General features: G+C 39.6%; 1 protein-coding gene across 2 annotated transcripts in view; it reads right to left on the bottom strand.

Moving 5' to 3' along the window:
- LOC121733109 (tribbles homolog 2-like) overlaps window positions 1-23,706 on the bottom strand; it is a 37,662-nt gene extending 13,956 nt beyond the window's left edge. For both annotated transcript variants that reach the window (XM_042123266.1, XM_042123274.1), the window contains exons 1-3: window positions 23,438-23,706; window positions 22,909-23,293; window positions 15,803-16,092 (exon numbers count right to left, since the gene is read on the bottom strand). In XM_042123266.1, coding sequence (XP_041979200.1) covers window positions 15,803-16,092; window positions 22,909-23,202 — 584 coding nt within the window. In that variant the 5' untranslated portion in view covers window positions 23,203-23,293; window positions 23,438-23,706. The remainder of the gene's footprint in view (window positions 1-15,802; window positions 16,093-22,908; window positions 23,294-23,437) is intronic.
- Window positions 23,707-27,799: the final 4,093 nt, after the last annotated feature.

Genomic DNA, 27,799 nt, shown 5'->3' with positions numbered 1-27,799 from the left:
AGTTATCAAAATTAATAACGGCAAAAGCAATTTACTTTGATCGCGTAATATCCTGTCGATGCATTTATTGAGCTGAGTTTTCAATTGTTTTCCGTGCGAATGCGGCAAATAATTAGTGTCTGATTCGTTCGAACACGTATTTCTCTTTAAATCACACATGAAAACCAAATTTATTTAAGTCTCATAAGCTATTTTCCACAAAGAGGTAAAATTGTTTTCGTCTGAATTCTGTATTTTATCTGTAAAAGTAGATTTTCAGCAGAGCGTTCATTTTTGTGGATCCAGTATCAATCGTATAGGCTGATTATTATTTTCGTTTGTGTCAATTTCAACAGCCGTCGATCGATACTCAACAAGTAAGGTTAAAAAATGTTCAGCAAATATTGACCTCGCATGAGTCGGAGCATATTATTATGTCGAAAGCGATCTTTGGAACTGGTTGTGCGTGCATTCAAATAAACATTCGATGCAAGATAAAAACGAAACACATTTTGACCTCAAGTCCTAAGAAATCAGGAGATCGTTAGCGAGCAGGCATCGAGAGGAATATTACAATCCATGAGGTATCCGGTTCGTAAGACGATGCACTCATCAAATATGAAGCAGATAACTTTGAGTAGGTATATTGTCGACTGTAAAGTTCTTTGTTGGGCCAGATTTACGGGCCGTTTTGAAGAAGTCAATCAGAGTAGAATGCACCTTGTGTGATACGGGTAAGGTTCCGAACAGGGTACGGCGTGTAACAATAGTAACTCATTTAGTCTGCTCAGAATGCGAATCTTGCACGTGCGCTGGGCAGGTAGAGCTCGCATGTGTAGTTCATTGTCTCGTCGAGTAAAGGTGTCTTTCATGGTGAATAGGAATATCTTGCACAATAACCGGCTATATCCAAAGCACCTCGCCGATTCGGCTGAGACGTTAGATAAATCATGCGTAGGAGTCGAACATAATGGCGTATTTGTTTACGGGAACATCTGTCCTAATGTACAGAATTGGCAAGTTAGCCAAAAAAACGTGTGCATTGTCCGCCTGAAGTTATTGTTAAAAGATTAACACGATACACTCCAACAATACCGTATGCACCTTGACATTTTTTATTCGATCTTATGAGACAGGGTTATCAAAAATTTATAATAATTATGAATTTACGCAACGCTTCAAAGGTTAGATCATAATTGGACTTTAGAGCTATTATTCCATTATCGTGAGAATTAATTACGGTGTAAATTATTTAATAAGCTGCTTACTCTTAACGATGATAATATTTATAGAACTAATTAATTGATTATCAAAACGACGGTCCAGCGAATTTACGAAAGCTGCTTTATATAAAAAAAGTAAAAGTAATCTGGGTTCAACAAAATTTATAAAAAAATAGCTGTCATATAAAGCATGTTGCAGCATAGCGACCTTAGTATCCTTATCTGGGTGATAAGGGGAGATTGTACGACCTTTAAGTGACTAGGTGTCTCCGTGATAATGCTCAAGACCATTGACCGTGTACAGATATAGTTATCAATGTACCCTTATGGTTAACGTCCAATTCTTTCACTATTATAGTCGGTACTATCTCCTTTCAATTAGCTCTGCCAATGACAACATTGCGCAGTTAAAAATATCTTTCCGATGATCTCATTTGTTTTCGGTTGAAATAATCATTAAAACATCGGCGTCATGCTTCTTCATTGTCTTTACGGTCTTGCTCATAAAAACTTAAATTTGAAACGAGGTAAATGTCTTAAGGTTTCGTCGGATATAGATGACCTCCGAGAGGCGAGATCACAGGTAATTTTCGGAGCATATGGGCAGCGGATGAGGTGCGATCACTATTCACTAGCCGGATGCGAGGAACCGGAAATCGAGAGAAAACGGCACATTCGACAGCTGATTGTGGACGTAACGATCGCTACAGATGTTTCTTAAAAGTGTTGAAATTGAGAGATCATATTTTGTTTCCGTCCTTATAAAAGATAAAGTGGACCATAGACAAAAAGTTACATTTGTCCCAACTCTCCTAATGAGTGTCCTGTTTCCTGAGCTCGACGTAATAAGAACCAAGAATAATCCATCTGCGGTTTAAGACCAGTTCGTGGACCCGTTATTATTGTTTTTAAATGACTAAACCTTACCCTAACTAATGATGATGATATTATGGTCAACTCGAAAGTCGAAAGACATTATTGAATGTGAAATATTGCAACAACATTATTACACAACTAGTTGTAAATTAGAAGTAACAAACAAAGTTAATTTCAAAAAGTTAATACCCCTGGAGACATCAGGATTCAGGGGTATTACCTTTTTAAAATGAACAACATCTGAGCAATATTCTAATTTCTTTGTCTTTTAATCTTATTATTAGCATATATCGTGTAAACTGCGTGCTGTTCACTATGCAACGTCGTGCTAGCATCGCAAAATTTATTAATTATCGCGCTCTCACGTAGATGTCAAGTCACACGACCGGCACCGGGCACGTATATCGTCCACGAAAACGCTGATGTAATTTAAAATCGGTTTTAATCACGAATGATTAACCACTTTCGTCATTTGTAACAATTTGATGACGAGGGAAATTATTTATTAAAAGTTAAATTTTGGAAGTTTACTTAAATATTGAACAATTTTCAGCATTTTAAGATTTTTTAACATTGAAGCTTAGTTACTAGCAAATACAGGATTAGGTAATAGGTACATCCGATTAATCTTGTTCAAATAAAAATTCCAAGTTGACGTCAGAATATGAGGTTATTCAGGTGTAACATAACATTCAAGGTGTCGATGAAGTCAACTAAAATATTATGTATGTTTTTGACGAGCTTATTACATAAGACGCGACATGACGTAACATCTTACGATACTTAAACTGTGTTTGATAATAATATTATGAAGACCTACAACGGACTAATGATGCACTCGGACTTTGGAGTAGATACTTATCAAACTAATATTAAAGCATTACTCTAGTGATACAACGAAAGCGGATAAAAATTCCAAAGACATAGCTAAAGCGGAAGAGTGCGATGTCGTCGATAATAAAATGAATCATTACAAGGAATAAGCTATTGTATTTACATTCGAAACGGTATAGTTCCTGGTTAAAATGGGCGCCGAGCCGGACGGCGCGGCGGGCGGCGGGCAGCAATACGGAAGAGGTGCGCTTGCGCAACTGACATTGAACCAGTGCTCACTGCTCCATAAGCGGAAGCCGCATGCCGGATTCTTATGTATACTACATAAACATTATTTAATGTCTCCAGTCTCAGCTTCATATAATGCGGCTAAATTAGTAATCGAACCACTACGAGTGTAATAAAAACTCAAATTGACCGCACTCAAACGAAAAAGATCATAAAGGTGAGGAAAGGAATAGTGATTAGTTAAAACAATGCCAGGAAATTAAAATGTTACACACACGAGGCGTACGAGGAAAAGTTTCGAACGTTTGGAGAAACATAGAGCATTATTTAAATTATCTTGACTTTTGAAAATGTAAGATTAGAATATGGTATGTTTTATCTGCGTCGCAATTACTAGCGCTTATCAATTGAAAGGCCATTTCCTTTCAAACGCAAATCAATCCGAACGAGGAAAACAGTTTTGAACGTAAATATCTCACACTACATTCTTCAGTAACAGGATGTTGACAATTCTATGAAGCGTAGTATGTACCAGGAAAAAGAAATTCTCGATTGATCTTTCATTTGTGTACCAATCGAAAAGTCGCTACCTAGCATGACAGCTTTCCGAAATCCGAATTCCAAATTCCAGGAGTTAGTATTTTTGTGGAGCATAATAATATATCGATTCGAATACATATTTTGTAATTGTAATGAGTGATAAGTGAATCGATACAGTATATATCACTATCGTGCGGTTCGCCCGGCCTTGGCTACGGTCCACGGGCCACGGTTACCTATCGAGTGTCGACCGTCGATACTGCGCCGCGCCGCGACCAGCCGCGACTCGCCCGACCGAAACCGCTTCCGCATCATTTACGTCATCTCTACATTTCAAATCACGTGTTACATTTAAATCTGCTCCGTTTTTTACGACTAAAGTCTCGGTAACATTCTTTGTACTATATTTCATTCGTTATTGCGTACTCGAGAAGTCCGTCGAAGAAAAGTTACGAACGGATTGCGCCGTAGAAATGTTGTAACTCTTTCATCTTCAAATAATTTTAGTTACAAAACGACGATCAAAAATAAGCATCTAATTGGACGTGGGCCGAGGGCGAATTTGAGTTAGTCGGTCGATAAGAGCCTTCCTGCGTCACGCGCGGGGTGAATCTCCCCGTGACGTCAGAGTCACGTGCTACCCTTCGCTCGACTTCACCCCGCGTGGGAGGTTTACGTCAAGAAAACGTTTCGGGTAGGCGACGCGATGCCCCGTAAACGAAAATAGAATCATAATACAAATATACGGCTGACCCGTAAAGGTTGAAGAAAGGTAATTACGTCAAAGTCAAAATAATTATTTCGTTCGACAGATTTTTGTGGTATTACATCATCGCGAATTTAAATAGATATAAAACAAGTGCGCAATATTGAAAAACTGATCATCGTTTGACTCATTCGGAGCAATGAAACAATGGGCTTAGTTAGGCAGATCATACCGTCGCGCGATAGTTGCGACTCGCTCCATGTATCAAAATATTATCTTGACGTATTAAATTAAAATCATACTGAGAGATAACAATCTTCGACTTGTTATATCAGAGACTTGTAATGACAATCTAAAATTGAAAAACATTGGTAGATCAGGGAAAGAAATAGTTGAAATAATATGTAACGACTATCCATTTATTTAGACAAGTTGAAATTTTAACGCACTACACTTAGATAAATGATTGGTCTCGCGCGCGCGCTCGACTAGATACCGCGCTGTATAGAAAACACAGATTCCCGAATGCGGCACCTCAATATTGTAGTGTGTGTAAAACAATGCACAAATATTGTTGTGTGCGTAGATAATCGGGTTGCCAGATACGTGACTGGTGCCCAATCAATGGGGAAAAATTAGTTGCTGTGGTCTTGTAATTTATTATTATTGTATAGTAAATGCTGATTTTTTAATCACCAGATAAACTTTACCATTGGAATAAAGTCCATTCGAAAAGAATGCGATAAAATAACAACGTTGTTTAGCTCAACGAATACAAAAACAATGGTAGGAAGTTTAACGAAAGTTAAGAATGAGTTATAAAAAAGCAAATGTTAAATTTGTTTTCTCATTTGTTACTGTATTGTGTACTTACATAAAATATAAACTGTATTTAAGATTTTTATTTTAATATGATACTCATAATTCATATTTATTAATACACATTCATGATCCAGGAACTTTGAAAACTTTTTGTTCCGTTGGCGGGATTCGAACTAGCTACCCTAGCTAGAGATGCGCTCATCCACTCATCCACTATGTATATATAAAAAAATAAGATATAATAAATAAATAAATAAAAATCACAATCTCAGAAAAATTTGGGAATTTTTAGTTTATGGTAATTGGCAACCCTGAACATCAAGCGGTACTCCGATCCGAATTTTCAGGTTTATATTATTTTTCTGTGTTTATGACGATTTATATAATATTTACTGATGGTATGTGATGCCAGTACCTTTCTTGTTTCTTGTAGTGTTATTATTGCATAGTCTCACTACGCAAATTGGCATTTTGCTACGGACGTAACTTAAAATTTCGAAAATTATTGACACATCTACCTCACCCGAAGCTTGCGGCGCGACTGGCGCGGTTACGCCCGATGAGGCGTATTATTTGTTGCCGCATTTTTCAAGTACTCCGACGGTATCTAGTCGTAGCGCAAGCGCGAGACCAATCATTCATCTAAGGCACTACATCTTAAACTGAATCTCGATCAACAAAACGTACTGGCAACACCACGCAATGAGCCACGAAATGTCAAAAATAATGGTATAAATTGTCAGTTTGTGAGTATTGTTGTGTTGTCGCAGGCGGTTACGCAAGGAGTGACCGTGAGGGGAGGTCGCGTACGTTCTCATATTTATTATACGTATTCTTCGATCCCGGCCGCGAGGCCGAAACCACGAAAGAATACGATTTCGCAACGGCACATTTCAATGTCATTGTGAACGCTCATGATGGCCGTTTGCGGTTTTTAACGTTACCGACCATAACTTCTCGTGACTCATACTATTAGATAAGGTCTATCGATGAAGATCGATGCACCATTAGATTTTAATTTAAACTTACCGTGTCTACTCTTTAATCGTTACTCGTGACTCGTGAGTCGATCATCCGTAAAGGGAATTAAAAATACCGGGATAGGAGCACGTGTTCCTTTTACTTTGTCTCCCCTGTAGTTGGAGCACGAGTTGAGCTCCGACTGTAGAAAATCTGATTTAAAATATGTATTCAGTTTTATGCAGACTGGTTTTATTTCTAGGATAATGTCGTCGAGCCGGTTCGAAATCGTTTTACCGATGCTGAGAGTCGAAATTCGTTCGGCACGAGCTGCAAGTTTGACAAATGAAAATATTGCTAGGCCATGAAACGGCTAGACCTGATACAAACCGGTCCGCGCAACATGAGGTAGCCGTGTGCAATTAAAGAAGCTGGTTTCAGAATTATCGTTAGTATCTATAATATATACGAACCTAATTATTAGCAATTACGTTGCAAAATGAGATTAAAAACCGTATGCGAATCGAGATCGAGCAGCTCGCGACTATCAGCCGAGAGGTAGAGGAATTTGAATCTCAAAATACATTTATTTTGATCGGAATAGTTTTGGCGAGCCGACGCGGCCGGTGTTGCAATGTTAACACTGCGCTTGCGTCATTTCCTCTAGCTGACCGTGAACCGTGTTACGTCAGAATGATATTAGGATGCGCCTACGCAGCCAGACCTCTACCACTAATAAAAGTAATATCAATGACATCTGTCAAGACGGACTCCGCTTAGTGTTGTCGTATACTGCGTGGTTACTAGACTGTTTCGGTCCGTTTTTATACCTTACTGCTAAGACGATAAGATGTATTTTAGAAATTAATATATCTGACTATTGGTAACACTGTATTTGGCAAGTGACGCACGTGTTGCTTAATTATCTGTGAGTACATGCCTTAATGTACTGTCAAATAGTGTAACACCATTTGACGGACTACGTTGCGCAAAGTTAATGCTCTTAATCATCAGGATATCGGTCCGAGGATGACATCAAACTGTGTAATTAGTGCTTATCGCTGGAAATAACACGGATATACAGATAGCTGTCTAAACTGAATTGTTTCCATTTGAGTTTCCTTTGTGAGTCACAGTCACAGAAGCTAATGTGTACTTACTTGAATTTTAGGAAATTTTAAATGACTAGAGTTACATAAAATGTATCGTAATTATAAATTATGAGGTTATTATTCAACATGAATCGAGTTATTTCAAAATAATGGAGCTCGATGGTCGTCAATATAAAACACGTATTTTAATCGGACAAAGAAATCGAGAAAACCGAGTTCAATATCGAGGTTAGTTTTGAGGATTATGCAAGAGCAGGAAACGGGTGTAGGACACACGTCCGTGACTCGGTTACTGATGTGTCTCATTGTCCGACTGAAGAATGAAGACACTCATTAACAGAAATTATCAATGTTATCTCCACTTGAGTAAAAGCAATAATAGTATCAGCGAGTATTGTTACAAGTATTACAATTTTTACTTTATCGTCACAATTGTTATTCGAATCCTACTTAAAGGAGGCAAATGGCAATAAATGGCTCTACATTTTCGTAGCTGTAAAAGATGCACTCGCAAAAGGCGTTTAGTAAATTATTTTTGGACTTTACTTCGGCCAAAACCGTTCTTTATGACTGCAAATTATAACTTGTACAGTATAAGCAACAATAAAACGTACATAAAGGCACTGGTCAGGTTTTATCGTAGCGTAGGTTGTAATTTTGCAGACCGGTAGCACCCGCTAGCCTGTCTTTTATTTTGCGTCAACGATCGCCGCAGGATAAAGACTAACAGGTAAATAAATTTTAACACCGGTTTTAGTTTTGGATTATTTTGGATAAAGACAATCACATTTGTAAATCTGGTCGAACAATGCAGCAGCCAAAAGAGATATTAAGAAAAAAATATTGAATTCACTTGATTTATATTTTATATAATATATTATATCACCCTCAGTTTTTATTATAGTCTTTTAATTAGCAGAATTTATTATTAGAGTAGGTAAGATAATTTAAACCTGCTGACAACAATAATTAGCCCGCGTCAAAGGTCTTGTTTATACGCAATACGCATACGATACATTGTTTACTCGGCTTTAAATGTAGTCGGTGGCTGGCTTTCTGTGGAGTTATTTTAGTATTTATTGGTTCCCTCCATCTCCAAACAAAGTCGTCGATAAGTCGGAAGCAATATCTTCCTGATTATATTATTTTTGGATAGCTTTTAACATCTGTTGTGATAGTGTATTTACGTTTTTAAGATATTTTCGTCCGACGTTCCCTAATGTGGGATATATTTCGGTACTCGAGGGTAGTTATATATAGTCGGGGGTAGTGACCTATTACATCTATGATTCATCCCGAACCCTCTATATTGGGCCCTTCCCTTTAAGTGACGTCATCGAATGAACTGACGCATTCGGGACAGAATGCATCATGTGAAATGTCTGATTCATATTTACATTGTTATTCAAAAATTCTTTGGTGATTAAACATTCTAAAAATGAGTTGTTATTTTTTAGAATTTGAAATTTAGATTTGACTTGACGTGTCACGTGTCACACAAAAAATAATACTTAATAGTGGAGCAAATAATGAGAGCATGAAAAAGATAATATACGAGCACTTGTCGCATAACAAATTCGATACAGGTGAACGCTAATCTAATGCTTAGACAAAAAAATCTGAACATGCGCGCTAGAATAACTAATTTTATACGGTCCGTGTCCTTAAAACGTTCCCATGGACGTCAGCACAACAATCTCGGCTGTACGAGGAGACGAATAGAGGTCGGAATACAATGGCGGCGGCGGCTCCGCGTCGGAAGACCACGAGTTAATGTTTTGGTTACGCTGGATGAGTCTCCACCGCGGTCAGCGACCTTCGCGACGCAGATATGCAGCACCGAAGCTCAAATAAAAATAAAGGTCAGCCACATCGGCCTTTGCTCATCTTCGCCGATTATTATGTATACGTAGCTGCCGGAGTTTTAATGCTAGCAGGATATATTGCCACTCTTTTAATTACAACCTAACCTTTAAACGATGAGATCATACTCATTTATATGAATCAGAAAAAATCAGTAAAATTACTAATTATGCCCGAGGTTGGGTTGGTACCCTGACGATACAGCGCTGAAGTAACTCGGATGGAACGACACGGAACGCCGATAAATGTAAAATCTTTTCAAAAAAGCTAAGTCGCGTGTTTGGCGAGCGTCGATACCTCCTCCGACCCGCTGCCCGCTCCAGCTGACCGCTCTTGTGCGACTAAGATATGCTAGAGTCCACTACGGACTGAACCTGAGTAATTAGTGCCACGTGCAGGTAACCTTATACGGGCGTCGTAGGTGCCTTACGGCCGAATGGTAATTTTATTCTTCATATAATATATTCATGTATTCGATTATGTACAAAGGAAGTGGGGTGCTTTACTGTTACTAAGTGGATTAAATGGTCACGATTCCACTGACTCATTCTGGATTTTAATTAGGGTGTTGTCTTTCCGTTTCTTTTACATTGAAACGCAATCTTGCCAAAGCTGGGAATATGTGGGCTGTTTCAATTCTTATCTGATTTCAATGATCAGTCCATCTGGCGCTTTTTCCGGTTGTGTTGAAGCAGATGCTAGATAGGCACTCATCTGTAGCATTTTGAACCCGGATGAGGCTGACTAATTTCATCTTAATGAAATAATCATGCAAATATGTTTGTCCAGGTGTTGTCAGTCATTAGGACTGTTATACGAGAGTTTTCAATTGGCAGGGTCCGTGGTATACAGAACTAAACGGCGCGTGTCACAACACATGGACGACGTATCAGCGGCGGCGGATAAGTGCGCGGTTACGCAAATCCGCAGATATGTCGAGCGGGCGCGGGTGCGCCGAGCGCTTGCACAAGGTTTCGCAGACCTTTGTTTTACGCAACCCGATCGATTTAATATCTAGTCGTGCGTTTTCTTAGCTGGCACCCGACTAAATTCACGGATAATTGAGAAACATTTAATGTTTAATGAGTGCAACACGCGTTAATTGTTTACAAATAAAGACACGCACTCCACTCGAAACATGGCGTCGCAGAGCTGTACCAGAGAACAAGAAGCGTAAATTTTTGTAGAAGTGGCATTGACACTACACTACATCCGCCTTTTCACTTCCTAGAACAACACTCGTAGCCAGTAAAGGTGATATTCGCAAGAGCAATGCTCGCGCGCGTCCGGTAGCCGCATCCGGTGTATTCGTATCACCAAAAAAGGTGAGAACGCCCATTATTTATAGTCATGACGAATACGACTGTCGTACAACCGGCTCGTTTATTTAAAGAACGAGGAGAATCGTAGGTGTAATGTCAAGAATGTCGTACAACTCAAAACGTTTTTATCAGAATAAAGTCGGTGGTAACATAAGTTTTTAATTGCGATGACGTCGCAGCACGCATCATTGTTTTTTAACGATCTTTTGGTTCCGCACGAGCGAGGAGGCGTGCGGTGCCGGCGTCGGCGACATTGGCACAGTTGCGCACGACCTCATGCCACAAGTCGACCGAGGCCGCGACTAAACGCCCAAAATGAACACAAACGTTGCCGAACTCCGACTCATATGTAGAGTGTGAGACTAAAATAGTTACGAACTCTTTCAATTTTGATGCCCCCGCCCCCGATCGTATTGCGCAGCATCGCACATCACTCATCAGACTACACGAGGATTATTATATAACTAGAGCTACAATCATAGAATCGTTCCTCTAGCGACGATCGGTGCTCCGAGCGGCCGAAGTTATACAATTGTCGAAACTGGGAGGCGTTTATGTTACAAGCGGCAGTTATGCAAATGCCTACTTAGATGTAACATAGCGAACATTTCTTGCACCATGAGTTTGGCAACGGCGTTTCAAAAGATTTTGGAATAGTTGGTAAAGTTGGCATACGCTTATGAGTTGTAAAATAGTTCTCAATATGTAAGGATTGAATTTTCGCTAATGGATCGTTTAACTGAATTCCATTTGAGTGCGTGATGGTGCGGCGGTGGCCGGGCCGGAATGCGCCGCGGCGGCGTCTGCCGGGTCTGTCGCGACTCGCGATTCGCGAACAGATTTGGCACATCCGCTAGCCGCTGCCAGAGCACTGCGCCACAATTATCCCATTCCGAGAGCGCCGCAGACACGATGACTTTCGCGACGCCCACTAAATATAGCACGTGCAAAATTGGAATTCTAATTCAAACTATGGTTGCTGAAGATACCGCAGACGTTAAAAAATGTAAATCAAAGAGAAACCACAAAAGTAACGCTGTCCTATTAATATGTAACATTCCATAAGTTTTTGTATAAATTGTAGAGATGTGCCGACTAGTCGCCGACTAGTCGGTAAAGCCGACTATCCGGCCACTTTTGTAGTCGGCGACTAGTCGGCAAAAAGCGCCGACTAATCGGCTTTTTACTTTTTTGCTATTATTGAAATTATATTAAAGAAAAACCTTAATTATTATTTATAATGTGTACAGATCACACTCAATCAGTGTTACACATTTTAAAATTCAATGAAGTGTTCCTGAAATTACTAGTAAAGAAATTATTTTTATAAATATAATTTTAACAACAAATTAAGTATGTGTATTAGCAAATATAGATTTCATGTACATGAAATATTTAATGAAAACCATTAACTGTATCATAGCTAAACAAAATAAAGTAACGTACGCGAACAATGATTTCCTACTTATACAGATATGTTACGTCCATACTATTTTCCGGCTTAAATCTCTTCCGAACAATTTTCAAATTCAAAATTGCAAATTTGACAGATAAGTGAAACAAAAGATACGAAAAACCATTTACATAAAAGAGACAGTTCTATTTTTAAACGTCGAATCGTATCGCTGTCTCTTTCTTCGCCTGAGCTATGAGGAAAATTCGATTTTTTCCAGATTGTTCGAAAAAATAATTGAAAACGTAAATAATCGAGGTATTTATTGCAATCAAGACATGTGGTAAGAGATTCCATGTGTTTTGTTTACTTTCGAGTCATAATTGGAACATTTTCGATCCACGCACGACGTAATTTTACAGACTAAACAACAGACGGCCCAATTGGGCAGTATTTGAATCTTCACAACGCGCGTGGTAGTAACATATCTGCTTTAAGTTTTTCATCATTGTACGCGAAGTAAACATACTTAACACGATTCGACACGTTTGCAGGCGGCGTGTGCGACGCGAAACAGCAGTTAAAAAAGCGTTACGGAAACTTCCGAAACCATGATCGGCTTGGCCGACTAGTCGGCCGATTAGTCGGCTTCTTTGCAGCCGACTAATCGGCTAGTCGGCCAAAGTCATGATCGGCACATCTCTAATAAATTGCGAAATATGTATGTAAGTAATAGAAGTCATGACGTACAATACAAACAAAGGGTAAATCCAGGATAATTTTAGTTTAAGACAGCAACTCTTTCAGGGCAGCTTGTACTTTGCCGAAAAGGGCCGGACCCTTCAGCTTGGCAAACAAAAGTGTATACTTTAAAACTTTGGGAGCCCAGTTAATTTGCAACTTACAACAGTGATTTAGCATTGTTTAAAACGATATTTTGTTAGGAAACTTTATAAAGCAATCCGGCTACCGAAATCCGCATTGAGTAAAAACAATGTTTCAACTTTGTTGCCTACCTGAGACGGTATATTTAGTCGGAGTGGGCGGGTTGGGGGCTTGGGGCACAACGATGACAATATTTTATACCTGGCTTTGTTTACAGAAAGATTTACAAGTGATTACAATTTATTTAGTTCCTGTAGTTCCACAGAAAAAAGATTGCGTAGCGAAATAGTGATACAAAGGAAAGAAATACTTTGGAGACACTTCCGTCGTCTACATCCGCCGAAGAATGATCCGATGACAGTAAAGAATAAAGATTCACACAACACACAGGAAACATCCGGCTTTATTGAATTAGACGAGAAAGGAGGAATTACGTCCGAAGAATACAATGAAATACGCGGCTAGAGAATAAAACTTAACCTGCTCGGCGTTTCTTAAATGTATTACAATATTCGTAACCTGAATTATGAAAGTAGAACGTCTCAAAAATATAACGCTTTCATTCTTCAAAATATACTTTGAATGTAGGTTGAGGTGCAAAAAATATTAAAATACTTTTTTCAGTTTTTAATGGAACATAAGAATATTTTATTATGTAAGCAATCTATGAGGAAGCAATACATTTCAAGTTTCTTATAATCTCAAAACTGATTAACATGTCAAAGTGTTATAAAAGTTGAGTTGTCGTACGGACCGGTAAAGGAAAATAATTTCTTTCCATCTCAAAGGATGAGAACAGCTCGGGGGTAGTAGAAACACTTCAAAGGGCGCTGAATCAATATTAATGTTACTCGAGCTGCGGATCGCAGCGTGGCGTCCAGCGGATGACTCGAAGCGAAATATTATAATAATCAGGGGTAGCTCGCGAACGTGTGAACGGAGGTCGAAGGGCGGGACACTTGATCGTGTTGCACCTTCCGCGCGACATGTGACCATTCTCACGAAACCCGAATGCGTATCTTGACCGCGGCATGTGCATAATCATTAGAATTTATTAGGGACGCACAAGGTCAGCTGCCTATGCAAATGTTCTGAATAATTTAATGAGCGAATCTATGGGAAAGTTCGGACCTGGGAAGCGTCGAGTGGACGTTTCCGCTAGAACGTGTTCTAAGAAGTTAGATATTAAATTGTTAGGATGCTAGTTTTAAAGTTTTACATTAGACACGCCGAGAGTCTAGTTTCCCAGGCGCAGCAGGAAACTACGAAAACATGAGCTCTGTTATTACATTTAGGGTCGGGGCCGGAGCTAAAGTTTTTACTTTTGATGTAGCCGTGGTGCTTCGTGTTCCGCGTCGCAAATCTGCGCTTTTGACAACGTTCGCTTTGATGCTGCAGCACTCGTTGAGAGGTATTAAATTTTATAAATTAAGCCGTCGCGTCCGTCCACGTAAAATTTACACCCACTAGGACTCGTAGCTCGTATACCGTACGTCTGTAAAGTATGTACTCGAGGCGGACGAGTGCTAAGACAAAATTCGTGCGCAAAATTATTTTCGGTCGAGAAAGTCATCGGGGACGTTCTCTCGGGGTTAACGAAACGATTTGCTTTAGATTTGTGGAGGAGGAGCCATTGTATCCTCATTCCTAACGAATTCGATTACAGAAGCCCGCGGGACGAACGACCGAATACCGAGATAACAATAGTCGCAGTAAACAAAGTACGTTAAGACGAACGTCACAATAGCTTTTATAATAAAACGTTAAAGACGTGGCTCGTTATCAAAATAAAGAAAATCAATAAGGGGTTGTTATGCCGTATGCGGGACAGGTGAATAAAAGAATTTCATTACAGTATACGTTGCGTGGACCCCGCATAAGGGTTTTTTTTCACTTGTATTTTAATTGGATTTCTCGGAGTCAGGTCGGATTAAGGGATGCAGGTATAGGGGTCGCGGCGCACCGCGTGCGCGGGCGCAGACCCTTGACCTGATTGTATTGTACGCGGCGGTGACACCGCTCGCCTTGAGTCGCTAGCATTGCCGGAGATATTCGCAACAATGGAGGCCAGATAACGTTTCAAAAGTTCGAAAACGGCTCATACCGGCTGCCAGTAATTACGATTGCTAATAGTTTGTAACGTTCTGTTGCGGGTGTTAGCTGTGGCGCTCGTGAACGATGCTCCTATTGAAGCTTTTATTGGCTGATAGGAGATGTAATAAATAAAAGATAGCGTTATCGAACAAAAGGAAATGACGTGCCACTCGAGAAGTTCGTTTCCGTTCGGCTTCCGACGTTTTTGTGGGCCTAGAACTTCTCACGGGCAGCCGTGGGTGGACTGATAATAAAGAGAAAGTAACCCATTGAACTATGACTAAAACTTTTATTCGATGTAGAATTGATACGGGCACGGGAATCGGGATCCCCTGTCATCCATTCACAGTTTGTACAAATATTTTTCTATCCGTGATATATTTTTAATCGCCTCCTTTAAAAAGGTGGAACTAAGAAATATTTCTGAGTCAAAATGATATTCGGAACGATAATTACCTCTAAATTGTATTACTTTTGTTAGGATAGATATTGACCCAAATTAAAAAAATTGAAGTAGTGTCATTGGATTACACAAGTAAGATTTTCGATAGCAACTGAGATATCAACAACGGTGTTGCATTGCGTCAGTTCATTGGCAAAATTTAGTACACGCCGCACAGCCAACTGTGTGCGATAATTTCAATCGATTGCAATTTACTAGGTACATTGATTTCTCTATATTAAATCATAGTCCTTGCGAAAATCGTTAGGAAACCGCCGGGCGTCAACTACAATAGCGATTACGCAGATTCCTCCGCTATCTCGATCGCGTCAGATTGTTCGGCTGCAGAATCTTGGGTTTTTATCGTTTATGTAATATTCTACTAACACGTGTCAAAAGGAATTATTTTATCATAGAATTAAGATGAGATCACTGCGACTAACGTCAAGAAATACCGAGTCGTGTTTCACGCTGCAAATATTCGAGCAATAAAACTATTCGTACAAAGACATGCGAAACTCACCTCTGTGGATCGGCGAAGACGAACTTCCTCAACTTGAGGTCCCTCAACACGATGCCCTGCTCGTGGCAGGCGGCGACCGTTTCCGCCATTTGCCTGAACAGCCTGCGGGCCTCGTGCTCTCTTAGCCGTTTTCTCGCCCGCACGTAGGAGTGCAGGTCCGAGTGGGACCGCGGGAATATTAGGTACACCCTCTTGTCTCCCACCAGCACCTCGTGGATCGGATTGACGTGCGGATGGCCGTCGAGCCGGTAGTGCGCCTGCAGGAGACTACTGCAGTCCCTCGATACTACCTGCAAGAGACGAGATAACGTTACGTAACGCGACAGAACTTTATGAAACGAATGCAGATATTTCATCAGATTCCTCAGCCTTTGAAGGCAGTATTAACCTTCTCGATGAAATATTGTAATTAATTCGTAAATGTATTTCGATCTTAGTAAGGCACTGCATATTTCAATGTATTCGCTCGCTAAGTGTAATTTTAATTTATAATTATTAATTACTGTTGTAAAAAGTATTCTTGCATAAACGCCGTTCCGATTAATATCAGCCGAGTATTAGCTAGCACGTCTAGTTCGGCTTTAAAGGGATTCGAGGACCTTTTGAAAGGGTTTCATAGCATTGATATAACGAGGTCAAAACGTTAGGTGAATAGAAACCCTTTGCGAATAAACAGCTATCAGCAGCAATATCAAACGGAAACTTTAGGTGACGACAGAGGGTTAAGAAATAGAATGAGCGCGAATGTGCTGCCTGCTGGCCTACGAGGCATAATATTCGAAACGAAATAAGCGAAACAATTTAAGACGTGGTATTTTTGAAATGAGAACAGTGGTAAGTATTTTTGTTTACGAAAATAAGTCAAATAGGTATATATATAAAAACTAAATCAAGACGGCAGACTCAGTAGGTGAATCATTAAGTGCGTCAAAAAAAGCTCCTTACTAATATTTTTATAAATAGAACGTCATAAAGGTAACCTTTTTTAAAACCTAGACGTAAAAGACTAATTTTACTTGCTCGCTGCGTAGATAGTACCTACTTATGTGACCCGTTTTAGACTGTTTACGAAAAAACCGATAAGAATTCGCAATAGCTGTGGCAATTGATCGATAATATTTGGCTTTAGTGTTGCTTATGGCTGGTAACCTAGTTTACGATATCAATATTTATTTAATCCTGGTGTAGCCAAACTATTTGTTCGGTACGCAAAATAATAGTATAAAATGTTATGTAGGTGTATATATCAGATTGACCTATGATCAGTGCAGTTACATTAATCATTATTATCAGCTATTATTTGAATTATTGCGTACCGACTACCGACTAACAAATATTTTAATTTTAGAGTGAAGTATCGAGACACTAAACGTTGCGTTATTTTTTGATACGCCAAAAAATGTACAGAATAGAGATCGATCATTTATTGTTATGCGCTGACACAAATCGAGCACGTCTAGCAATGAACTTGGCGCATAATATTCGGAGAGGGAACTGGTGGGGGTCCGGCAGCCTCGCTCGACGTATCACCGTTATCAGTCGTCTATTTCACAATGTCAATGAGAAGGTCAAACTGGCTCGTCGCGTCTACTGGTATTTAATATTTATCTAAACTTAATCCCTAGCCGACTAGAGTACACGCCGACGTCTATACAGAATAAAATATATTTAAAGGCTGCAGTGACAGCAACTAGCTATGTTGTAAATACATTCAACGTTTAGCAACGATAATGTTGCCACACGCAACCTTGTCGGGTTCTCACGAGGGAAGTGTATATTTTGTGCCTTGACAATACTTGTATAGGCCTTTGTTCGGCGCTAGTTCGTATCCTGCAGCCTAAATCGAAGCCTACGCGGAGGATGTGCAAAATAACAAGTTTCTAAACGGGTTTTGCTGTCGCGAGTGAATTCAGCCGACGCAAAAACGCCGACGTCGCTTGGGGTTTCTCAACATTTAAGGATCGATTTTGGTGATTTTATGTTATAATAATAATAATTGTTGACGTTATTATCTCGATTCGACACATGACATTGTACCAGCGATCACTGCGGCCTACGACTCCGAACGCCGCTAGGCCATGACATATAAAATATGACATCGATGTTGAACATTGAAAGCTATTATTGCACTTAAGCGAATAATAAACCTAAATAACTTTTCGGTTGGTACAGTCTATCAAGAAAGTGAAGAAATTAAAAAGTGGCAACATCGTAGTGCCATCCCTTTCAAATCAATCTAAGAAAAAAGGGGACACTACGATGTTGCCACTTTTTGATTTCTTCACTTTCTTGACAGACTGTAATTGTCGATACCTAGGTTTGTACCACAGTTTGTACCGTTTATTCGTTTGACATAAAGGGATAAAAGCTAAAATTAATTTGGTCTGCGTGCAGCTTTGACGCGAGTTCGTCGTATTTGATTATGATCACTGATCAGTTACATTTGTAATAAATAATGATCAAAAATTGGCAAACGGAGGGAAACTATGCGGGCTCGTTATTGAAAGGTTCATCACCACGGGGTTCCCACCCGTGCCGTAGGTAGAGATGGGCGATGGGTAAATACCCAATCTACCCACCTGGGTATTTACCGGGTAGATTGGGTATTTACCGGGTAGATTGGGTAAATACCCAAAAATGGTGGGTATTTATAATTCAGCGTACGTTTTCACATATTTTTTTTTAGTAAATCCTTAGTAAAACCTCCATTAAATAATGCAAATTTGGTCACTAGTTCGTAACTGTTCGAATAAGCCCCTTTAAGTCTTAAACTAATGTATGTTTGCAATACAAAACCATGTTTTTCATGAATTTCGGCCGCATGTCACGCTGTGTTTTTGAACTTTTTTCCTAAATTTTGGTTTTGTATGTGTGATATTAATATTCTTTAAAGTATACTGCCTTTTAATGGTGATAAAGTTTTGGGAATTGAGTAAATCATCTTAGTGGACGCTTTCATCGTTAAGGGAAACACGCGTGCGAAATTTCAAAACATTCATCCCTCCTTTAGTCTAAACTTTGAAAAATTCTAATATACATAGGTTCTCGTAATTCAATATTTGTTAGTAATTGTAGGCACTTAATACGAAATATTGTTGTGTAATTGTGTCTAAGAAATTATAAGGTTCCACTAACTAACCTTGAGCCTATACTATTACAACCGCAAGGTATAAAACCTCTTTGAGGTAAGAATTTTGTGAAATACAATTATAGTGGATGCCTACTTTATTAGAGGAACACGTGTGCAAAATCTTGTCTCCTATATAACCAGTACACAATGTCACGATGACCCACTGCAGGCCACGCCATTGCCCGCCACGCCTGAAAATCGTCCGCCATCAATCATCATACACCATTACTCCGTTTACACAATGGCGATGGCTAGTAGTGGGCCAGTATGGTCAATTGTGAAGAGGCACCTTTACAGTCTTGACACCTATATATTATGTACATGCAAATTAATGTATTATGTAAATGAGTACTGTTTTTGTATAAACGCAACTAATGATCAAATATAAAAAGTTCTTGGCCTGTGCGTTACTTAAAAGAAAAAAAATCCATTTTAACCGTGGGAGAGCGATTCTTCGGTACGAATGGGTCGACTCCGAAAAAACCGGCGTGAAACAGCGCTTGCACTGTGTTTCCTTCAACACGCAAAAGAGAATGCCGATCTTATGACATGTCCTCATGTCGTCCAACTCGACCCTTTATGATGAGGGCGGAAACCGCCAACCGGTATGGTTGGTTATGGTAACGAAGTATGAGCGTCATGTCGGATATTCGGTTTTATCAGCGCTCAGTGCAAGTAGCTCCAGTGAGTGCTCCAGAGTTGGCTCCGGTCTTTACGCGTCTTTTTTGGCTCAACTATCCTACTCACATAGTTTCGGCTTCTTGAAAGACAGCTTTTTGAGAACCCGATACTTAAAAAATGTGACCGTTCCAATTCTTCCAACAGCAGATCAATCGCTATAACCTTCTCGAAGATGATGGAGTCCATCATCAATAGCCAGCCCCTTCGACACTTGGACGCTCAGGGATTACTAAGGCTCGGCTCGGCTCTCTTGGCGTACCTAACTCATCGTTGGCTCAGGCGATTGAAACTATGGGTATTAGCTGTCAGTTTGGATATATACAATTTCACTATTATCCAAGATTCCATACATCCAAGAAATAATGCAAGAGGGTCACAAGTTTCTTAGCAGTCGTAGTTGATGGTGAATGCTCTGATACTCTATCTGTTGACGCTGGTATCCCTCAGGGCTGTGTGCTATCGCCTACCCTATTCATACAGCATATCAATGACATGTTACAGACCAACGGCATTAATTGCTATGCAGATGATAGTACAGATAATGTGACTTCTCGCATATTTCTCGGGGTGGAATGGGGTAGACGTAACTCAGTCTAATTTAACCGCACCAAAACACAAGTCAGCGCGTTCACCACAAAAAAGTCACCAATGGTATATCCTCGTTTAAGGGAACCATTTTAACAATCTTCCCCAGCATGAAAATTGGCGTAAACATTTCACCAAAAATACTAAAAGAGTTACCAGAAAGTAGAATCAAATATCTCACACAAATCCGCGTGTATTAAAAAAAAAATTGTCCCCCCGCAATGTAAAGTAGAGATTATAATATTAATCCCCAAACCCGGAAAAGATCCATAGGATGAAAAATCTCACCGGCCTATAAGTCTTCTGCCAGTGCCCTCCAAGGTCTTAGAAATACTCTTCCTGAAACGCATGATGCCAGAAATCAGAGCGAGTAAACTGTTATCCGATCACCAATTCGGGCAAGCCAAGTGCATGGGACCGTGGAGCAGGTACACAGACTAGTAGAAGAAATTCAAAAAGCTTTTGAAAGCAAATCTTACTATTTTTCTGGACATATCACAGGCCTTTGATCGATTATGGCATCTTGGACTGTTGTATAAAGTTCGTAAAAAGCCACCCTTAAACTTCTACCTCTTTATAAACGCATACCTCAGCAATAGATATTTCTATGTTGAGTACGGAGATAGTGTCACATGTCTCCATGAAATCGAAGCAGGAGTGCCGCAAGGCAGTATATTGGGCCCTTATCTCTACCTTCTAAACACATTAGACCTTCCTAGTACTGATGAAGCTCTGACATATACATACGCAGATGACACAGCAATCCTCGCAGTAGACCAAACAGCCCATGGAGCATCGGCAAAATTGCAAAGAACCTTAAATGAAATATCATAGTGGTTAAAAGATTGGAGGATAAAAGCCAACGAGAATAAATCTGTCCATGTAACTTTCACATTAAGACACGAAACATGTCCAGAAGTAGAACTTAATCGGATAAAAATACCACAGTCAAACGATGTTAGACTTTATCTCGACAGGCGATTAACATGGAGAACACATATATGGAACAAAAGAAAGGCTTTAGACAAGCAGCTACGAAAGCTTTACTGGCTGATAAAATAAACTTATTTTGTATAAAAGCATACTTAAACCCATCTGGACCTATGGGATGCAGTTGTGGGGCACAACCTCTACATCAAACACAGAAATTCTACAACGATTCCAATCTAAAACCCTGCGTTCAATAACTGGAGCCCCATATTATGTTACGAATAGCCAAACCTACAATGATCTAAAAATCAAGTATGTAAAAGAGAAAATTAAAAACTCCCTTCAAAACTATTGTAAAAGGATAAAATGACATCCCAATATATTGGCAAAAAAATTGATAAAAACTCTACCAAACCAAACATTCAAAAGATTAAAAAGACGAGCCCCACAAAATCTTCTGTAAATAAAGATAAATAGTAAATATATAGACGCATTAATGGATGCGTGCCATACAAAGAAGAAATTCAAAACGACTAGTTCAATGTCTAGAAGTCAGATCGCTAGCAGAATGAGAAGTTAAAAAAATCAGAAGCAAATCAAAGCAAATCACATTTTATATAAGATAGGACGTGTTATATGTATAAATAATAAAAAATTATACCTACATATTTTTTTATATAATTTCTTTAACCAGATACTTATACATTGTCTATTTTAAAAGTAATTTTCAAGGGTCTTCTAATATTTTGTCTAATACTTTTTTTTAATATTTTAAAGGTTTTTCAAATATTTTAAATTATTAATAAAATAATAGAATGTAAATAAAAAAAATCGGCCAAGTACGAGTCGGACTCGCGCACGAAGGGTTCCGTACCATTATAGAGAAAAATTAGGACAAAATTTGTGTTTTTTGTATGGCAGCCCCTCTTAATTTTTTATTTTATATTAATATTATTATTAAATATTAAAGTTAACATCCATCTAAAGACTGTGTAAAAATTCAAGTACCTACATTTTGCTATTATTGATAAGATAGCAAAAAAGGCCAAAAAAACATGTTTGTTGTATGGGAGCCCCCCTTAAATATTAATTTTATTTTACTTTTAGTATTTGTTTTTATAGTGGCAACGGATGTACACAATCTGTGAAAATTTCAACTCTCTAGCTATTACCGTTCTTGAGGTGGTTGTGACTTAAATATTGAATTTTATCTACCCGCCCTTTTGGGTAGATACGGGTATTTACCGGGTACGTGAGGGTAAATACCGGGTAGATGGGTAAATATCCAGGTACGTGCCCATCTCTACTCGGTTAACGTTTTTGACAAAATAATGACAGCTTCGTAATAACCTCTTTTATATCATAGACTAATGACTTGAGTAATGACATTGACAGTTTGTTTTTCATGTATTTTTTTTTCATTATCAAATCAATTCATCACTCATCAATATTCAGTCATCGGTCATCACTCATCAGTCAAAAAAAGTTATCTCGCTATAAAGCTATGTCGTGTATCCAGTATCAAAAAAAGTATTGATTGATAAAAATAAATTGATATTTAAATAACAATTATACCTAGTCGTTATAAATTATACCTAATATGAACCCACTTCTAAACACGAGAAAATCTGAGCTGTTATCAAAAAGGGGCAAAGTATTTAAAAAATCAGGTAGTCAAGGTGTTTGTGCTACCAATTTCGTACTGTGCGGGACCGAGACGCGGTCCGACTGGTTTCGTTTATAGTTTTAGTTATTGCTATAGCCTGCGAGCGGTACTCACTTTGCAAACATACTCCTCTTGCGTGCGCACGTCCACACATCGGCAGAGCGATGATCCTTCCACTTGTTCCAGCAGGAGGTACTTCTCGGCCACCAGGGCCGCCTGGAACTGGTGCTGGGGGGGCGAGGGGCTGGCGGGAGCGGGGCTCGCTGGTGACGGCGCCGCGGACAGGCGGTCGGCCAGCGCCGGGGACTGCGCCCTCTCCTCGTCCTTGCTGTCCTCGGGCACCGCCGCCGTCGGCGCCGGCTTGGTCAGGCGCAGCGGCCATAGCAACGAGGGTGATCCGGGATCCATTTCACAACACTAGCACGGTCACTGTCACAATACACGGTCACAAACACTAACACTTAAAACGAAGAAGGAACTACGATGAGATGAGCATGATCTGCAACAAAAATACTCGTTAGATTCCTCGCAGCCGAACCACTTCGATCGCAGCACTAAAGTATTGCAAAATATTTAATGAAACAGAGACAATCGGCGAATTAGTAGAGGGAAATTGTAAAGTACCTGCGAATATAGTACGAACCTTGAAATGATTCGCCCTGAGTGGATATCGTACCAAAACTTGACTGTCCGTGGTGGCAAAAAGCGATTTTGAGCGGAATTACAAGAACGTTTTCGAGTAATTCGAGCAAGTCTAGACAGGCCAATATTTTGGGCCGGTGTCCGCTCGGGTCGTCGATAAACTAAACGGACACACAACCACCTCCTGTTAACGCCATTGCGAGACTAACAAATTTCGTGACGAGCGAGGCTGACGCGTCGCGTTCGGGCGAAGCCTCGGGCCGGCAACCGATCCAACGTCCAATGTCGACACACCGTCAGCTTGCGTAGTACGAGTGTACGCCATGCGGTTCGAAACGGCAACGACTATCGGCGTGCCGTCCCTCTCTCGCCTACTGATATATCGTTCATTGAACAAGGAAAGAATTAGACCATTCATTTACGTTTGGCAATACCACAGGCAATACGATGATGTCAAATGTTTGTTTCAATATTTTTCACAACAAACGAAACAACAGAAATAAGTACTAAAAATAACAAAGTAAGTTAAGTAGGAGTTTACAAAAACGGCATAAGTTGCGAAAACATTATTTTTTGTCAATCGTAATTCTTAAGAGAAAATATGTACTAATTAAAAAGTACCCTAAATAATTGCTATTACGACATAGATTACGAGATTCGAGTTATTAGCCAAGTGCACTGTGATTTGTGTGTATTGTTTGAACTGCTAAAATATTATACATTAATAAAATTGTGATTAAAGTACTTGCGATAAGTACCATAACTCATAACTCATAAGTCACTGATTCCCACAACCATATTATATTATCGTTTTTAGGGTTCGGACTTCCGTAGTCAACAAGGAACCCTTATAGTATCGGTCTGTCCGTTCGTCCGTCTGTCTGTCTGTCCGTCTGTCTATTAGCTTCATGGTCCGCGGTTTTTCTCAGAGACTATAGCTATAGGTAATAGGACCTACAAAATCGTCATGCCTGTCTGTCTGTCCGTCCGTATGTCACAGGCTCACAGCCACTTTTCATGTTGTAATTTTGTGGTGAGAAAATAAATATTTATTATTATTATTAAGTACTTTAGCAATTTGACGATGACGGCAGCTCTTGATAAAACTCTAATTATAAAACTTTAGCTCAGGAAATGCAGAAATAACATTGTCGACGATCGACGGAGGCCGGAGCTAAGGTAACACACAGAACAAAAAATTTAAGAAATAATCAGTAGTTAAACAGGTAGGAAATAAATAACAGAAGGTTTATGATAAGGGCACAACATGCCATTTGATAGTCTCAAATCTCAAGTTAAGTTAAACAATAGGCAGATAATATGTCTATTGTGCAATAGGTTTGGTACAAAGGGATTTTTTATCATTAGAACATTTAAAACAATTAAATTAAAAGACAATAAACATTTTACTACTTGTCTAATTTACAGCCTTCGTCGCGTCGTCGCGTCGTCAGTCAAGACTCAAGAGTCAAGACTATCGTAACTTAGTTAAAAATATACCTAATTTAATGTATAGAACTTGCCATATTTTTTTTAAGTCACAGAAAAAGTTTGAACAGAATTTTACACAAAATCTTCATTTTTAAGGACCACCACAAAACCTTTAAGCTGCGCGTCCACTGGATCGGAATCGGAGCGTACAGAGCGGACGGAGCGTCGTCATTTACGAAATGCCGATGGTGTGCGTCCACTGCATTCGGATTCCGCATCGGCAATTTAGTTATTAATGTATACATATATGAAATGTGTGCGTTAACGCTTTGGAGTTAAGGTTGGATTTGCTATGTTCAGTTTTGATACTTTGTTTCGATGCGCTTTGACTCTGCACTAAATATATAAATTGACCCATAGGCCATAGATGCGGCTGCGGATGACGTCATCGGCATAAATTCCGGTCTCAGGCGCAGAAATGCCGATCCAGTGCACGCAGTACCATACAAATCAATACAAAGCAACAAATCCGTACGCTCCGTACGCTCCGATTCCGATCCAGTGCACGCGCAGCTTTAAAGAACTACGACGGCACATTTTTTGCTCGAGCACTCATATTATCTCTCGTCGATCGATCGATCGCTCGATCTCTTGACATACTTGTGAAATGTGCAGTTCCCGTAGTTTTTATAATTTTTTTAAATAACTTTGATTTCCTAAACACGCTACCTATTTGCTGCTGCGGAACCCTTCATGGGCGAGTCCAACTCGCACTTGGCCCCTTTTTTACGTTAGGGACCCCCCCCTATCAAAGCTATACAGTGTGTAACAAAAATAAGTGATAATACTTTAGGATGTGTACGTGTTCCTTGTAGAGAGTTCACTGTGAAAGTAGCAGCTCTGAAAGACGAATTTTTTTTTTCACTTTTGTATGGGCAATGGCCCGCGCGTCACGAGTTTCCCCATACAAAAGTGAAAAAATTTTTTGGTATTTCAGCGCTGTTACTTTCACAGTGAACTCGCTACAAGGAACACGTACACACCCTAAAGTATTATCACTTATTTTTGTTACACCCTGTATATACGCCCGTCACCCGTGCCTTCAAGTCCTAGATTTGATCATTGAATCCTCATTATAATAATATTGTAATTATAATTGATATTGCGTATAATATAGTGAATTCAAAATATCAATAAATTATTACAACATAATAATAATTAAGTAAGACCTATATTAACTAAGTTGCTAGCTTACATGAAATAGTTTCAATTAAGTTTAAAATATATTCAGCAAACACTGTGTTTAAGCGTGTAACTTGTCTGTCTGACTAACTTCGATCTATATCTATGTGAACAAAGAATAATTAGGAAGCGTTAATAGTTGCGCAATAAATCTTAGCGATTATGCAAATATATGCAATGCCAATGCAAAAAATAATTATACTTACTACTTATATTATTGTCTATTGAAACGTTATGCCTATTTACTTAAATAGAACAAAAAATTCTAAAATTTATTCTTCAATATTTTCGAATTTTAAAATGGCCATATTATATTAATGGTACTTGACTTTTTTTTTTCATTTCTTAAGCAGTAAAGATACTTATTATGACCACCTTGTTAAATGCATAATTAATTTTGATTTTCCTATGAAAATGTTAAATGTTAAAACGACAATTCTTGGAGGCCATTACCACCGTGGTTAATAAAAATCTGCTGACTGCTGAGTGCTGACGCATTCTCGTCATTGCCTGTTACTCATGTTCCAAAGTCATCTCATCCTTTGTTCGGACTTCCACTGCATATTCGAATTATGAGTAACTCGCTTCCGATCCTAAGTTAATCAATCATTCAGTATGTCATCTTCCTGTGAAATATTGAGTTGCTATGAAAGGATCTATTTAGTGTAAAGAAAATAATTATTATAAGACCTACTATGAGTTATGACTACCTCTACCTCTACTGTAATCTAACTACTACCTCGCACTAATCAAATTGAATACAGGCCCTTACATCTGCTTGTTTTTAGGGTTCCGTACCCAAAGGGACCTAAGATTTCGATGTCTGTCTGTTCGTCCGTCTGTCTGTCCGTCAGTCTGTCTCCAGGCTATATCTCAAGAACTGCTATAGCTAGTAGACAAGACACTACACACCCTAAAGTATTATCACTTAGTTTTGTTATGCCCTGTTACATACTAATATTATGAAGCTGAAGTGTTTGTGTGTTTGAAAGTGCTAATCTCAGGAACTGCTTGTTGGATTTGAAAAAATATTTTTGTGTTGGACAGCCCATATATCGAGGAAGGCTTTTAAGCTAATAAAAATGCCGTTTTTTTTATTTTCCTGAGTATTCATGTTATGATTGAATTTACTTTACGTTGAAAATACCCTGGGCAACGTTCGCTTGAAACATCTGCGGATGTGGCAAGCGGGCGGCCGATCGACCGGCGGACCGGCTGACCCCGGACCTGACTGCGGCGTTGCCGCCGTTTGGGGGAGGGCCCAAGCTCGGCTCGGCATGTCGGGGCTTGGCTGTGCAAACGGTCTCGACGGGCGGACGAGTGCGTCTCTACCCCCAAACGGCTGCGACAAGTGGCTGTCAGATTTGGGATCAGTCGGTCTGGGTTGGGTTGAGGTCTGGTCTGGTTTGGGGTACTAGTGCTCACAGCATTGGAACCCAGACCAGAACTCAACTCGACAACAAAAACCCAATCCAATCGGTGTTATCCGACCCGTGCCGAAGGATGCATGGCTGGGGGAAGTCAGCCGCAAACGGAGGACCCTCGATGCCAGGCGACCTCGAGGAGTAAATAGCCTTACCTTTGCATGCGGGGCTCTGTGGGGGTGGACCTTTTATTTCCCTAGCTACTCGTGGGATTTGAATGGAGATTGAAAAGGACCAGGAAAGTCTTGTGGCCGAACTGGAAGCTT

This window comes from Aricia agestis, chromosome 1 (genome assembly GCF_905147365.1).
Source record: "Aricia agestis chromosome 1, ilAriAges1.1, whole genome shotgun sequence".
Lineage (NCBI taxonomy): Eukaryota > Metazoa > Arthropoda > Insecta > Lepidoptera > Lycaenidae > Aricia > Aricia agestis.
The sequence above is the reverse complement of the archived record's forward strand: the minus strand, read 5'-3'. Positions and strand labels throughout refer to the sequence as shown.